Below are 14,966 nucleotides of genomic sequence, written 5' to 3' on the forward strand. Positions count from 1 at the left end.
CGCTTCCGCCCGCAGCGCCCTCCCACCGTTTTCCTCTTCCGGAGCCGGCGCGCTGCGGGCCGGGCCGGCGGGGCGCAAGGTGGGCTCGGCGGGCACGGTTGCCCTGCCGGGGGTCGCGGGGCGGGCGGGGGCTTCGCTCCGCCCGCGGCGCCCTGCGCGGCGCGGGGGGGCCGGGGGCCAGGGCGGGCGGCGGGGGCCGGTCCCCGGGGCGTGAGGGCGGGACGCGGCGGCGGCGCCGGTGCCGGCGGGGTCGGGGCGGCGGCGGGCGGCCTGCGGCTGAGGAGGCCTCTCGGTGCGGGGAGGCAGAGCCTGGCCGGGCGGGTCGCGGGCTCGCCGCCGGGTCTGGCTCGGTTCTGTTGCCTGCCGGCCCGTGGGGGGCCGTTAGTGGTTGGGCGAGGCCGGGTCTCGGTGCCCCTTTGCTCTCGGCTGTGTCTGCGGGGAGATAAGAGGTTTTCGGTGTTTTTGGAGGAACTTTCGAGTTACTTTTGAGGGTGACGGCCTCCACCAGCACAATAAATTTCCGTTTCTGGGTGCCGGAAAAACGAGAGTTTGTCCTTTCCAGTGCTTTTAAACTTATTTAAGTTTAAATGAAAATTGAACGTGGCCGAAGTTTGCCACAGAGGGAGCTTTCAAATAATTCAGGGCTTGAAAATAATGTCATGTATTTTTTTTGTAGCTGTGATTCTGTGCATTCTGAAGCAGTGAAACTAAGATGGTAGAACCAGAGCAATTCTTTGATGTTGGGAAAGTCTTAGAGCTCTATTTAAGAGAGAGCTGATAAACAAGACCTTTAATTAGAATGCTGTAACATCTTAAAAAGAAATGTGCTTTAAGGAAAGACACCGTGGTAGAGTGGCCTTTGCTTTAATTTGCTTAACATAATAAGAGTTTAACCTGGCCTGTTTAGTAAACTGTGTATGTAAATGTCAGCCAGGTATAAAACAGTATTCTGTTGCAAGCATGAGCTATGTAAGATCATGACAGGAGACCTAATGCAAAATTGGCTCAGCATCTAATGGATTGGTATTAATAATGACAAAAGGTTGTACTATTGCCAGACAAAATAATGGAAATGGACTTCCCCACACATGCACACTGCAAATAAGAGCTTTTACAAGGTTGGAGGGTACTGAGCAGGCACGGGCTGACTGGAAGGAGCAATTGGCTTTACCATTATGGCCGCTACCTCCCTCCTAGAAATGTGGGATTGTCACTCACTTTGGCCTTTGGCTGCTCTGGAGAGGGAATGAATGCCACTGCCACCAATTCCAGTGGCTTCCACTAAGCCCTGCATGCGTAAGGAGACACTTTAGGGTCCATTTGATTTCCCTTCTTCGATGTCAGTCCTTGCCCGCTTCATTTCTTTTCCTTTCTCCCTCCAGTTCACCAGAAGTTGTCTGCTGTCTCTCAGCAAGCTACATCTTTTGCAGCACTGGCTCCGGAATGCAGCTGAAAGCAGTGCTCTGCGCACTCCAGGGTAGCCATGTTGCATGGTAGCAGATGGGAGAATATTCTGTGGCTGTACTTCTGCATCCACAAAGCCTCAGTAAAAGGGAGGCTTTGTGTTCTTTATCTGGTGATCCTTCCAGTTATGTGTGTGTCTCCTGCCTTTCTCTCCTTTCCCCATATGGAAAATAGGATTTGACTTCTGCAACTGCTTAACTAATTTTTTTTCTCTCCATTCCAGTCAAGACACCATGAATGATTTTTTTAAATTTTATTTTAGATGTTTTTTCCAGTTTTTGAAATTTAACAGTGTAATTAAATAATGAATTTTAACTTTAATGAAGCACAGTGTTTTTAATTTATAAACATTAATACAATGCATTAAATACATGCATAGTTTTGAGCAAGACTTAGGCCTACTTGAAGCAGAGGCAATTGCTGGAACGGTAACAGGTCAAAGCAGGCAGCTGAGGGATTTTTTGGGGAATCATTTATTTAAATGAAATTGGAATAACAGCACAGTCTACATAAAAATTATTTCTGTAACATGTAAGATCCTCATTCCACAAAAATATACCTAACTTAAAATACTTTGAAGTATCTGTTGAACTCAGTCCTTTACTAAACTGAGGTCTCAATTGTGCATGTAAATTGCTACCATCTCATTTTAAATTTACATGATTTGTTGAACCAGGTAAGTTGCAATGAGGTGTTAGTAAAGCCATTCTTCGTGAAGTTTAGAATCGTGTTCTAGAAGTCTAGAAAAGACTCTTTTCATTGTGGAACTTTGGATGATAATTGCAGTTGTTAAAATGGGTAGTTTCTTTTGTGTGGGATATCTGAAGGCTTTACGTCAAAATGTCTAGTGAATACTAGCAGAAGTGTTTGTATCCTCGGCCAGTTGTCATATCAGTGATTTGTGGAAATTAGCATTGCCCTAAGTCAGAGTGTCATCCAGTTTGGATTCTGGATTAAAGACAGAGTGCTTTTGTGGATTAGAGTCTTAAAGGAATCAAAGGGACATAAATGACCTATATTAGAGGTCCAGGGAGCACAAAGCTTCTAGTGAGAGTCAGTGGACATCGTTCACTGCTTCTGTTAAAGGGAACTGCAGAAACTATAATTTCAGTGCTTTGGGAGTAATTCCTGCAAATGCATTAAGGACATCCTACAAAATTGTGTGATGCTGGACTTTTGTTTTCCTGATTAAAGGTGAGCCATGTCTTTCCATTCTGGGCGAGGATGTCCCCGTGGTCAGGGGGGACCAGGAGCAAGAACTTCAGCACAGACCTACCGCCCTCAGAACCTACGACAGCTTCACCCACAACAGCCCTCTGTACAGTACCAGTATGACCAGCAAACAGCCCCTCCAACAACCTATTCAAACCCTCCAACTACCGGTTACATGCCTCCCAGGCCAGACTTTGTGCCCTATCCTCCTCCAGTGCCCCCTTCCACGCAAAATCCCATCAGCCAGTGTCCCATGAGGCCACCATTTCCAAACCACCAGATGAGACAGAGCTTCCCAGTGCCTCCATGCTTTCCTCCTGCTCCTCCGCCAGTACCAAATCCTAGCAACACTCCCGTGCCGGGAACTCCTACCGGGCAAAGCACCTTTCCTTACATGATGCCTCCTCCCACGGTACCGCATCCTCCCCCTCCACCAGTCATACCGCAGCAAGTCAACTACCAGCCTGTGTATTCTGCAGGGTACTCACAGCAAGCGTTCCCACCACCGAACTTCAATAGCTATCAGCACAGCTCTGGCTCCTTTCAGAGCAGCACCACCAACAGCAGTGGTGGCAGCAGCCATTTTCGCCACGCAGGTCAGTACCAGGGAGAGAAGTCTCAAAGCGATAGACGGTCTCCTGACAGGAGCAAGCACTACGACGAGCACAGGCATCGGGATCACAGTCACATCCACGGTGACCGGCATCGGTCCGCTAACCATGGGGAGCGTCGGGATCGAGGCAGGAGTCCAGATAGGAGGAGACAGGAAAGCAGTCGGCACCGGACCGATTACGACAGGGGAAGGATATCGCCTCACCACAGAAGTTATGAGCGTAACAGGTAACTTGAGGTATCTTCTGCCTGCAGAGGGAGAGCTGTCATCACTGTCCCTTAGTACTTGTTTGCGTCAATGTTCTTCCCTCACCCTTGTTTTTCACTCTATCTCAGGAGGTAGGCAGTACTCAGGTCTCATGGAAAGAGCTACTGTTTTGTCATTTTTCAGGTACACTGTTTCTGCCTCCCTTTTGCGAGCTGGCAGACTTGTTGCCCGTGTTCATGGAGATAGCTGGAAGCAAAGAAGCTCTTGTTTTGAAAACTGAGTGGATTTCTGGGTAGTGCTCTACTTTCGTGGGTATTTACCATAGAAACATGCACATGTGGCATGAAAGTGGAGTTGGCACAACTTTGTGCGAAAGACTGTGTTCAAAGTTGAGCCTTACAAATGGTTAAGTCCCAGCACTTCAATTTTCAAGATTTAGGTGCTAGAGTTAGGGTTCCAGGTGTTCCTTGAATTTGGTCTTTCTTGGAGTAAGCCCTGTATTTGTAGAGAAGCAGCACTTGAAGGGGGTTTATGTTCTGATAAGAGCACATATCTAATCCCTGCAGTGAGGTGTTTTAGTGAAAAGCATGTTGCGCGGTGTTCTTCATCCTGCTCTGTCCTCATCCTCATGGGACACCAGTGCAGATGTGTGCAGACTTCCTGGGACCTCCAAGTGGGTGCTTAGACCTGCCTGTGTGATTCTGTTCAGGATGAAGACCTCAGCAAGCCAGCCTGTGATCACGAGAGAGGACGAAGGTGAAAATTAGCATACATCACTTAAAAGAAATAGGCGAGTTGTAGGCTACATTGACATAATTCAGATGAATGAGTGGACTGCTTATTTTGGGGTGTATCATGAAGTTTCTGTCCCTCTGCTTCATAAACACAGCTTGCAAATTATGAGCTGACCTGATGCAGTTTGCTGTGTGTTTTTTTTTTTTTTTTTAGAGCAAATGGTCATCAGTTAAATCTTTCAGATCTTAGACTTGTTCTCTTTGTGGCTCTTTGTGTCTAATGATCTAAGTCAGAATATTCAAAGAGATACTGTAAATTTAAGTATCTAAGTATTTGTCAGGGCACCTGGATCACATGCTCTAATTCTAGAAGCTCTGAGCTTTCTCATGTCACTTGTGAAACATGAATTTACACGTGGTGCCTGTGGAAATGAAGCCATTTTGATTTAGATACAGAGATTTGATTGCAGAACCTTAAACAGCTGTATTCCCAAAACACCAGACTTCAAGTTCAGTAAGTCTACTTTGATTTCCAGAAGAGGATTTTCCTAAAACTCTATGCAGCTGGCATTAAGGCACTGGCCTTTTCTGTATGATGAGCTTGTGGAATTTTCTACTCTTTGTAGATGACTCAAATATGTGCCATGTAATTTCACAATTCATTGTTTAGATTTTAAAGTTCGGTTTTAAGTTTTGAAAATGCATGTTCTCACTAGCATTTTTCTCAGACGTTCGTTGATTACTGCTTGAGGCCAACGGCTTCCAGGTCTACTTGACAATCTATCTGCTTATTTTAATGAGAACTGTTTGCCAGTCTTGGTGTATTTTTTGCACAGCGTCCATTTCTCAGGCAAATCAGATGGCATAGAATATGCTCTCTCTGAAGACTGAAATCCATGCTTGAACAAGGCATGGGCAGAGAAGGATGAAAGGGTGTGGAGAAGAACAATAGATAATTTATGTGAACTTTCTGCTTTGTAAATGTGCATTCTATTTCATGTTTTGCATATAGAAACATACATCTATATGCTCATAAATAATCTTGACTCATTCTGTTAGCCCACCAAACCACCTGAGGCACATATTTATAATTCCATGTGTATCAGCAGATTCATTTACTAGGAGATTTGACAGATACACAAATGACTGTGGACTAATGAATTATCAGCTGTTAGCGGAGTGTGAAAAGTGCCTGTGTGATCTTTGCTGCCTTGTGTACACAGTAACTTCATAGAATCATTTAGGTTGGAAAAGACCCTTAAGATCATTGAGTGTAACCTAACAGCCAACTCCACCACTAAACCATGTCCCTAAGCACCACATCTACATGTCTTTTAAATACCTCCAGGGATGGTGAGTCAACCACTTCCATGAGCAGCCTATTCCAGTGCTCAGTAACTCTGTGGGTGAAGAAATTTTTTGTAATACCTGATCTAAATCTCACCAATCTTACCAGGTGCAACTTGAGGCCATTTCCTTTTGTCCTATCACTTGCTACTTGTGAGGAGGCGCAGACACCCACCTCTCTACAACCTCCTTTCAGGTAGTTGTAGAGAGCAATAAGGTGTCCCTTGAGCCTCCTTTCTCCAGGCTAAACAACCCAGTTCCCTCAGCTGTTCCTTATAAGACTTGTGCTCCAGGCCTTTCACCAGCTTCATTGCTCTTTGGGCACACTCCAGCACCTCAACGTCTCTATTGTAGTGATGAATCCAGATCTGAACACAGTATTTGAGGTGTGGCCTCACCAGGGCTGAGTACAGGGGGAGAATCACTTCCCTGGTCCTGCTGGCCACACTTTCTGACACAAGCCAGGATGCCATTGGCCTTCTTGGCCACACTGCTGGGTCGTGTTCAGCTGGCTGTTGACTAACACCCCCAGGTCCTTTTCTGCTGGGCAACTTTCCAGCCACTGTTCCCCAAGCCTTCAGTTAATTTAAAGCTATTTTACCCCAGTAATCGTTTGAGTGGTCAGGTTCATTATGTGTATGTGCAGGTTGAGTCTTGTAGATGATAATCAGCATGATGCAGATTTTCTGTGTCTATCAGGTTTTTGTGGGTGGTTCAGGTGGCTGTCCAGAAGAGAGGACTTGCCTGAAACACTTGAATGTCTTCTGTGCTTACAAAGCTGTTGTGCATGGAATAGGTTTTTTCCTTTGAGGAACTAAGAATTGTTAAAGATACTATAATCTTACCCTTTGCCATTCATAACAGGAGAAGAGGAAGAATGGCAGCAAGTCCCATGGTGAATTTGTAGAATTTACTTCTGTATGGTATGAATTAACTGTCGTATTGAGATAGATGACTGTCTTTTACAAGTTTCTTGAAGGTCAGCATTAAGAATGTCTGGGTTTCTAGCAGTCAGCATGTGTGTATCTTTTTACATTACATGATCTCAGCCTGCTTCTGTGTTCCTTTCAGGTTTGGAATATATGAAATGCCAGATTTCTCATTTAATTTATGTTTTGAACTCTCCAAGGGAGCGGGAAAGGGAGAGGCATAGGCACCGTGACAGCAGAAGATCACCATCACCAGACAGATCCTACAAAAAAGATTACAAGAGGGCAGGAAGGTAAGGAAGGTTACATTTGGTCTCTTGTGCATTTTGGGCTCTGTGCATCCACACATGGGTGTTTTTGTGTATGTATATGTGCCTGGTTTGAAACTCAGAAAAGATGAGTGTCTTAAATTTATAACCATCTGCTTATACATGCAAATGACAGTTATCTCAAAGCGTTGTAGATTTAGAAACAGGATTAATCTTTGGAGAGAGGGCTTCATTGCTGTGTCCTAAAGACTTCCTCTTATATCTGCTTCCAGTCTGTAGAGTACCAAGATTATTTAATGTCACTCTATGTTTAGATCATCCTTTGGGAACTTTTTTTGTATTGATGCTCCTTTCCTTCTGAATTCTGGATAGTTGAAACCAGTGCAACATTATTGGCTTTGTAGCCAGAGGATATTAAAAAAAAAAAAAAGTAGTTTTCCTACATTCATCTTTTGAAAATATTACTCTTGCAATACATAAATATCACAGATGTGTTGTTCAAAGGAGTACCAGAGTTAGAGTAACACAAGCAGTGTGGCTTCTGTATAATCCTTCTAATAAAACCCTAATTCTTTTCTCATGCAGATAGTTTGTGGACTATGTATTAAAACCTCTTTGTGTTGTAACTTTTGGTTGTGAGTGATGTGACTTCTAATTTTCAGCAATGAGTTTCCAACTTCGGAACTAAATTAAAGGAAGGTGACCTAGAATGCAAATAGGAATTTTCATCTAAAAGAACGCATATTTTTTCATTCTAATTCTTGAATAGGGTTTAAAATACAAAAACACTTTCAATTTTAAGTCATTTTTTGTAGTAGGTCAGAACTACAAAGTACGCTACTCTTTATGTTGCAAGTTAAAAGCAGGAAGAGGCAATTGGATTTTGCTGTAATTTATGTGATAGAATGATGTACTGATCTGAAGCAAAGTATTTGTTTTTCATTATAAAAGAGTCACTGTTAAAATAATAAAGAGAATTGCTTTTTTTTGCTTTCTCCCACTAAGCCGGTCTCCAAGCAGAGAGAGAAAGAGACCCAGGTGGGAGGAGGACAGAGAAAGGTGGTCAGAGAACCAGAGCTCCAGCAAAGAGAAAAATTATACTGCTATCAAAGACAAAGAATCAGAGGAGAATGCATCTGAAAAAAATGAAGAGGAAGATGAGGAATTACTTAAGCCAGTCTGGGTTCGCTGTACCCATTCTGAAAGCTATTATTCCAATGATCCTATGGATCAAGTGGTATGTTTGTTAGAGAACTCTCAAATTCCTTTATTGATTATTTGATTACGTGATTAATAAGAACCCTTCAGCAGGATTATGTTTTGTGTCATTTAATCCTTCTCCCAGCCATCTCAGTCTTTCAACCCTGTTAAGGGATTTATTGGTGTTCTTTATTTTCACCATCTTCTTCCGTCTGCATTCAGATTAGTGGTACATGGAAGAGGGAGGGGTCCTTTTTTTCTGTCCAGGAGGGAAGGGTGTTTTTTCCATTATATCTGTATTTGAGCAAAGATGCCTCAAGCACCATATATTCCCACAGCCTTGGAGAAATTTTGTACAGAGCAGGGAGTTAGGATTCTTTGTACTTAATAGTAACACTTGCTGGAGGAGGAGTGATGGGGGGGAGCTTTCTGAGGTTTTTTGTGTTTGTAGTTAGTTGTGGGGTTTTTTTGAGAGTGATGTGGAAAGTGAATTCATGGTGATTCAAAGCAGGCAACAAAATGAGCTGGGTTTTGTGTTTCTTGTGTGTGATAAAATTCTTTTTAATCGCAGAATGCTTTCACAGGCTTCCTGTTTCTTCTAAACCTGTTAAAAATCAATGCTGAGCTGTAGTGAATATAGTTAGACATAGTTCTGCTTTGTTAGGCCAAAGATTTGATGATAAAGCAGATGAAGTAATTTCGCTGCTAATTCACCTGGTGGAGCAATGTAATGGTATGCTGAAGCCTTAACAGGTATTTCCATGTTTCACTGAACCACATAGATCTGTCTTCTCCCACTCTTGCTTTTCATTGTGAAACACTGGTACATATTGTGTTCATGCACTATTTCAACACTGTTTTTTTTGTTTTTTTTTTTTTTAATTGTTGTTCTGTTTTTTAATTAACAGGGGGACTCTACTGTGGTAGGAACAAGCAAACTCCGAGATCTGTACGAAAAGTTTGATGAGGAGTTAGGAAAGCGACAGGCAAAGGCCAAAGCAGCCAGGCCACCATGGGAGCCACCAAAGACCAAGCTGGATGAAGATTTAGGTAGGTGGAAATGATGACAAAGCTCTGAAATGAGCAATCTGTACTTAATCTGCTTTTGGCAGCTTTGTGTATTTAATGATGTTGGTAGGTTAATCTGTGTTTTTTTTTTTTTTTTTTAATTCTTCCTTTATATTGCATATCCATGAGCGTTTTACTGTTGCTTTTGACTTAAGTAGAGATAGATTCTTTACCCAGAAAGCCTAAAGGAAGATGGTGAGTATCCAGCACTGCTTTATGCTAAAGTCTTCCATGCCATGAAAGTACCCTGAGCATGAACAGACAGGCCAAAGTATGGCACACAAGAGGCTTTGAGGAGCTTCTGGCCTTGTATTTCTAAAAAGGAAAGGAAGCAAGAGTAATGATGATAAACTCATATGGCTGCTTGTTATGGCACTGAGTTCATCTTTCTTCTGGAGTGTATTTTTGTTGTGCAGTCCTCCTTATGCAGGAGTATCTGTTTTCAAAACGTAGTTTAATCTGCGTTGTCATGCACCACCCATATGGATCTTCTTGCAGTGAAATAAATCTACTAGCTATATCAGTTATTGGGGAAATACTGACTGAATTAGCAGAGCATGCTTTTTGATAGCAATTTGCCTACTGAGAAGCCAGTGAAAGCTATATAGCTTTTTCTTTGTTTTGTGAGAACTGTTAACTGTTCCTTTTATGCTTCCAGCATTTCAGTACTTCATAGTGTGTTTTTCAGTCAGTTGCATTAGTTCAAGAAATTTGTAGGCATATCACGTTAATTTAGATACTCTGTTGGGCTTGCTTTTTAACAGATACTTTGTTTGCCCATTTTGCTGCTTCAGACTTTCATATCTGAGCTTAGTAACTTTTGAAAATCACGTATCAAAAATTCTGAAGTTGAAATACAGGTATATAATGACATGGTCAGTTACATGCTGACAGTATAATAATATACAATAAAGATGAAAAGAAAAAATAAACACAGATTAAATGAAATGAGAATTCACTTTTGTAAAGGAAACATCTGTTTTACTTTTTGTGAAGTGTATTTGCATATATTTAAATTCACTCAAGAATCACTAGCAAAGTTAACTGTAGGGTTTTTCAGGAGGTATATTTTCATGTGGATGAAGTAAGGGCAAAACTGCTACATTCAACATGCCTGTGTAAAGCTTCACTTCTTCACATCTCTGCAGAACGAGTTCCTTTGCTGCTCCATGCTAAAATATGATAGTTGCCAAGAACAACTTATCTGTTTCTTTTTCCACTCTTTCTTGAGGACCCAAAGGTTCTGCATCTGAACTGGTCCCGTGGGCTGACTTGGTGTCTGTGCCAGCTTCTATAGTGTCTAATAGTTTGTCTTATTTTGCACTTAAGTGCTTTCTCTGTTCTGCCTTGTGTTAGCAGTAATTGTGTATTGTAGTGAGATAGTAGTGCACTCCAAGAGTTTTTTGCATGAAATCCAAAAGTTTTGCATTGGTCTTTCAGGACTCCAGCTTACTCTCACAGGTCCCACACTCATTTTGCACCTAAAATTACTTACACAACTAATGTTTAGGAATATAAATGTATGCACATTTAGACAATCCTGGATTTCAACTGAGCATATATGAACAATGTAAACCATATGTCACAAGGATGTATTTTTGTAACACCTTATGCTGAATTATAGACTGTATCAAATTAGATCTTGATATAAAAAAAAAAAAAGGGAAACATATTTTACTAGTAATATTCTCTATTTTTTTTCTCTCTCCTCCTTTTTCTTTTAACTAAGGAGAATTGAGTCTTGTATTCAATAAATACACATATTTTAAACCATAGTATCACAGTATTTCAAAGTACTGGCAGTGTAGTAATGTTTTCTCTTAAGTCAAAACTTAGAAATGGAGGAAATGTTGCATCCCTTCATCCAAGAATAATAAACCTTACTTGCATTGTGGTATATGTCTTGGTTATGAAGGCATTTATTTAAGTTGGAGCTGAGGAGATCTGTGGAAATGAATGACATTACATGCATAAGAAAGGGAGTGGCTTTTATGTACCACAGGAAATTTAGAGATATGTGAGATTTGGCTTTTTTTTTTTGTGAGGGGTGTTTGTTCGGATTTTTTTGTACTTAAATCCAGACACTTATTAACATTACTTTGACAACACCAGAAAGAAGACAATTTAACAAGTCTAAGACCATCTTCTATTCTTTTTTTTTTTAACTTTAGCATTGTTCTTCCCTCTGATAAATCAGAAAAATTGTTTCAGACAAATAAAAATGTCTTTTTTAAAAAAAAAAAAAAAAGGAAAACTTGCAGGACAGAGCTTCCAAAAAATTTATACCTGGATTCACTCAACTAGTAGTTCCAGCTTTTCTTCTTGTATGTGGTTTCTAATATGTGATAATGGATTTATTAGAAATAATTGATTTTGAAAAGTGAGTCTAACAATACATGTTGTATAATAATTCTATACATATGTGCTGTTTCAAAACTCTTAAATAGACAATATCCTGCTGCAGACAGGAGCATTTTTAGGTAAAATGAAACTAGGCATAAGCACTTTGTTCATTGCTCTTGCTAGTGACCTGATGTGTATTCCTTTTCTCTCTCATTTTAGGTTGTGGGTTTTTTTTTGTTTTTTTTTTTTTTTTTTTAAAAAAACAACAAAACTTTATGGTAATACTTGTGTTGGTTATAGCTCTATAATTTTTATTGTCAGGTAACTGAAATTGTTCTTCTACAGCTGATCAGTGGTGCTGCTGGACAGCCAGACAGCAATCTCTCGTGAATGCAAATTGATGCATTTGTGTTGTGGTTTAGCCCCAGCCAGCAGCTAAGCACCACGCAGCCACTCGCTCGCTCCCTCTCACCCCTGCCATGATGGAGTGGGGGGGGGGATAATCACAACCAAGTAAAACTTGTGGGTTGAGATAAGAACAGTCGAATAATTAAAATAAAAATTAAATATAATAGTAATAATAATAGTAATTAAAAAGAAGATAACAAAAAGAGTGAAATAAACCCCAAGGAAGACAAGCAATATACAATGCAATTGCTCACCACCCACTGACCAATGCTCAGCCCAGTCCCTGAGCAGCGATCCAGCCCCCCAGCTAACACACCCCTAGTTTATATACTGGTCGTGACATCATATGGTATGGAATAGTCCTTTGGCCAGTTTGGGTCAGCTGTCCTGGCTGTGTCCCCTCCCAATTTCTTGTGCCCTTCCAGCTTTCTTGCTGCAGAGCATGAGAAGCTGAAAAATCCTTGACTTAATATATTATCAACAACTAAGAACATCAGTTTGTTATTAACATTATTCTCATACTAAATCCAAGACACAACATTATACCAGCTACTAGGAGGAAAATTAACTCTATCCTAGCTGAAACCAGGATAAGTTGTTATAGGCATCTAATATCCATAGCATTTGCTGTCATTTTTAAATTTAACTGCGTTTAAAAATCCAGTTGCTGCTGTTCTTTTTGTTGGTGTAAATGTCGTGCACAACTTCAGTAACTTTGAATATGCACAGTTAGCGATGTCACACTAGAGAATGCATTGCGATTGGAGAAAAGTGTGTGGAAGTGTTTTTCAGCTGATTTTATTTTTCCTGTGTGAATCAGAGAGCTCCAGTGACTCAGACTGTGACTCTGAAGATGACAGCAGCTGCTCTAGCAGTTCAGATTCAGATGTTTTTGACGTCATTGCAGAAATTAAGCGTAAAAAAGCACACCCTGATCGTCTTCATGAAGAACTGTGGTACAATGATCCAGGACAGGTATGGTGAGAGGAAAAAGTACTATGTGTCTGAAAGTCGTTTGCACTTGTAGACCGTAAATTCTGCGTTGTTGTCAGATATGCTGAGTGACACCTATTTCAATATGCATTTTTTACCTCCGTTTTCCATTTTCTCTCTCATCTTCTTCAAAGCACTTCACTTTTTATTTCAAGAGTGTGGTTCCAGCTCATGAATCCTGGGGATTATTCAGCTGGAGTCATGTCTGACAGTGTTAATAAAACCTGAATTGCTAACAGTGTACTAATGCTGTCCTCTTAGCCATGAGATAAAGGTACACAGATGAATTCTGGGATGCAGAAAAGGCAACATGTTTACCTTCTTTACAAACTTTTCACCTAAAAGCTGTCAGCTCATTTATTTATAATGTTTTAAATATGCAGTTAATGCTCCTAATTTCTTGTCTAATGATTCTTTTGTAATTGCATGGAGATTATAGTTCTCATTAGATGTAATTGCTGCGCTCATGAAGTGTTGTTTTGAATGTATACATTGCACAGAAGACTAGTTTTTGTTTGCAAATTTGCCATCTTCATCTTTCTTACTTGAATATTTTACAGTCTAACTCATTGTCAAATGGCACCTCAGTAAATTTATTTTTCTGGCACTTTGATGCATGAGTTTAGCATGCAACAAATCATAATGCGAAGAGATACTGCAAAGCTTATTGCCACTGTGGTAATTCAAAGGTCTGTTGAATATTCTATTACAGACTCATATTTATGCTTCTAGTTAAGAAAAAAAATAATCATTTGACTGAGCATAGCTAGCTGTTTTTATTTGCGTGGAAAATAAAATTAGCAAACTGTTTAGATATTTAACTGAAAAAATTGTGTAGCTCTTGGGCACACTTCAAAGTAATGTTCTAGGCCAGAATATTAGCTAAATAAAAATAAGTGGAATAACTTTAGGATTAATAGATTCAGGAAGGTGTGGTTTATGAGTTCCTGCTGAAAACCTTTCTTTCCCAAAAAATTTCTTGAGGCTTTTCTTTGTTCACTTGAGACTGGGTCCCATCCCAGTACAAACTGGATCCCATGGCCTGTTATCAGCACAGACTGGGTCCTGTCCCAGTAGAAACTGTAACCCCTGGCTCCATTCCCAATACAGTGCCCAGTCCCACTAAGAAATGGATCCCCTGGCCCCCTCCCAGTACGGACTGGACTTTGTCTCGATATAAATGGGATTCCCTGGCTCTGCCTCAGTACACACTTGGCCCTGTCCCAGTACATGCTGGCAGCTGTATCCCAGAGCACCTGAGGCTGAACGGTGGGGAGCGTGCTGATGTTTGGTTTGGTGTTAGGTAGCCCTGCAAGGAGCAGGGAGTTAGGCTCGATGAGCCTTATGGGTCCCTTCCAACTGGAGATCTTTGATTCTAAGGGGCTGAAATCTGATCATGGCAAGCTTGTCAGTGCTGTACTACTGTTGAGTAGAATTTATTTGAAAACATTTGAAGTTTTTCTGGGTATTTATCTGGTATGCCAAAATGCTTTCTAACTATCACTGCATAAAACAGGAATGATTGCCGTGCACGCTGGCATGTACAAGTACACCATCTGACACAGAACTAGATTTTTAGGATGGATCTTCCCAACCCTTCCACCTGAGCGGTGTGTTTGTTACTCTGGGTAATCTCCAGCAATGCTGGCAGCTGCCAGAAAATAAAATGTTAAAGCTCATGCTACCACAGTGGCCTTTTCCTTACAAGTGTTAACTGCTTGTTTGTGTTGCCCTGTTGGTCAGAGAAAGTTAGAAGCCATTGCCTAGGTAAAATTATGATCTTTCAACATCATTTTATATCACTTCATAATTTCTCTTCTGCAATTTTTAGCATGAGTGGTGTCATTAGGGACAAAACGGGTGTATATATCTGACTTGCTTTTCAGGTCCTGGGCTTTACAGGTACTTCACATCTCTCGGTTTTGGTCTGTGCATTTAATGTAACAGAGGCAGTATTAGTGCTGAACAGAGCTAAGAATCAAGTATGAGATTTCAAAAAGAAGTGGTTATTTTTTTAATAGCCTCAGTAGGCCCTTATTTTTGAGAGTGATGAGCAATTTGCTATTGACTGCTTTTTTTTAAACTCTCTTCTGTTTTGTGGCTGTATAAACCAGGGAGGAAGTATGTTTTTACCTACAAGCATGATTCAGTTTAATTGAGCCTGTACTTTCTTCAAGGG

General features: G+C 41.0%; 1 protein-coding gene across 3 annotated transcripts in view; it reads left to right on the forward strand.

Moving 5' to 3' along the window:
• The first annotated feature begins 15 nt into the window (after positions 1-15).
• The window catches only part of DROSHA (drosha ribonuclease III), a 74,592-nt gene continuing 59,641 nt past the window's right edge, over positions 16-14,966 (forward strand). The window contains exons 1-6 of one of the 3 annotated variants that reach the window (XM_042806766.1): positions 16-79; positions 2,659-3,516; positions 6,707-6,799; positions 7,781-8,012; positions 8,884-9,025; positions 12,615-12,769. In XM_042806766.1, the coding sequence (XP_042662700.1) occupies positions 2,666-3,516; positions 6,707-6,799; positions 7,781-8,012; positions 8,884-9,025; positions 12,615-12,769 (1,473 nt within the window). In that variant the 5' untranslated portion in view covers positions 16-79; positions 2,659-2,665. Of the gene's footprint in view, positions 80-1,233; positions 1,501-2,658; positions 3,517-6,648; positions 6,800-7,780; positions 8,013-8,883; positions 9,026-12,614; positions 12,770-14,966 lie in introns of those variants that run through there. The other 2 variants (XM_032991916.2, XM_032991917.2) reach the window with 2 other exon arrangements.

This window comes from Tyto alba, unplaced genomic scaffold (genome assembly GCF_018691265.1).
Source record: "Tyto alba isolate M040663 unplaced genomic scaffold, T.alba_DEE_v4.0 Super-Scaffold_48, whole genome shotgun sequence".
Taxonomy (NCBI): domain Eukaryota; kingdom Metazoa; phylum Chordata; class Aves; order Strigiformes; family Tytonidae; genus Tyto; species Tyto alba.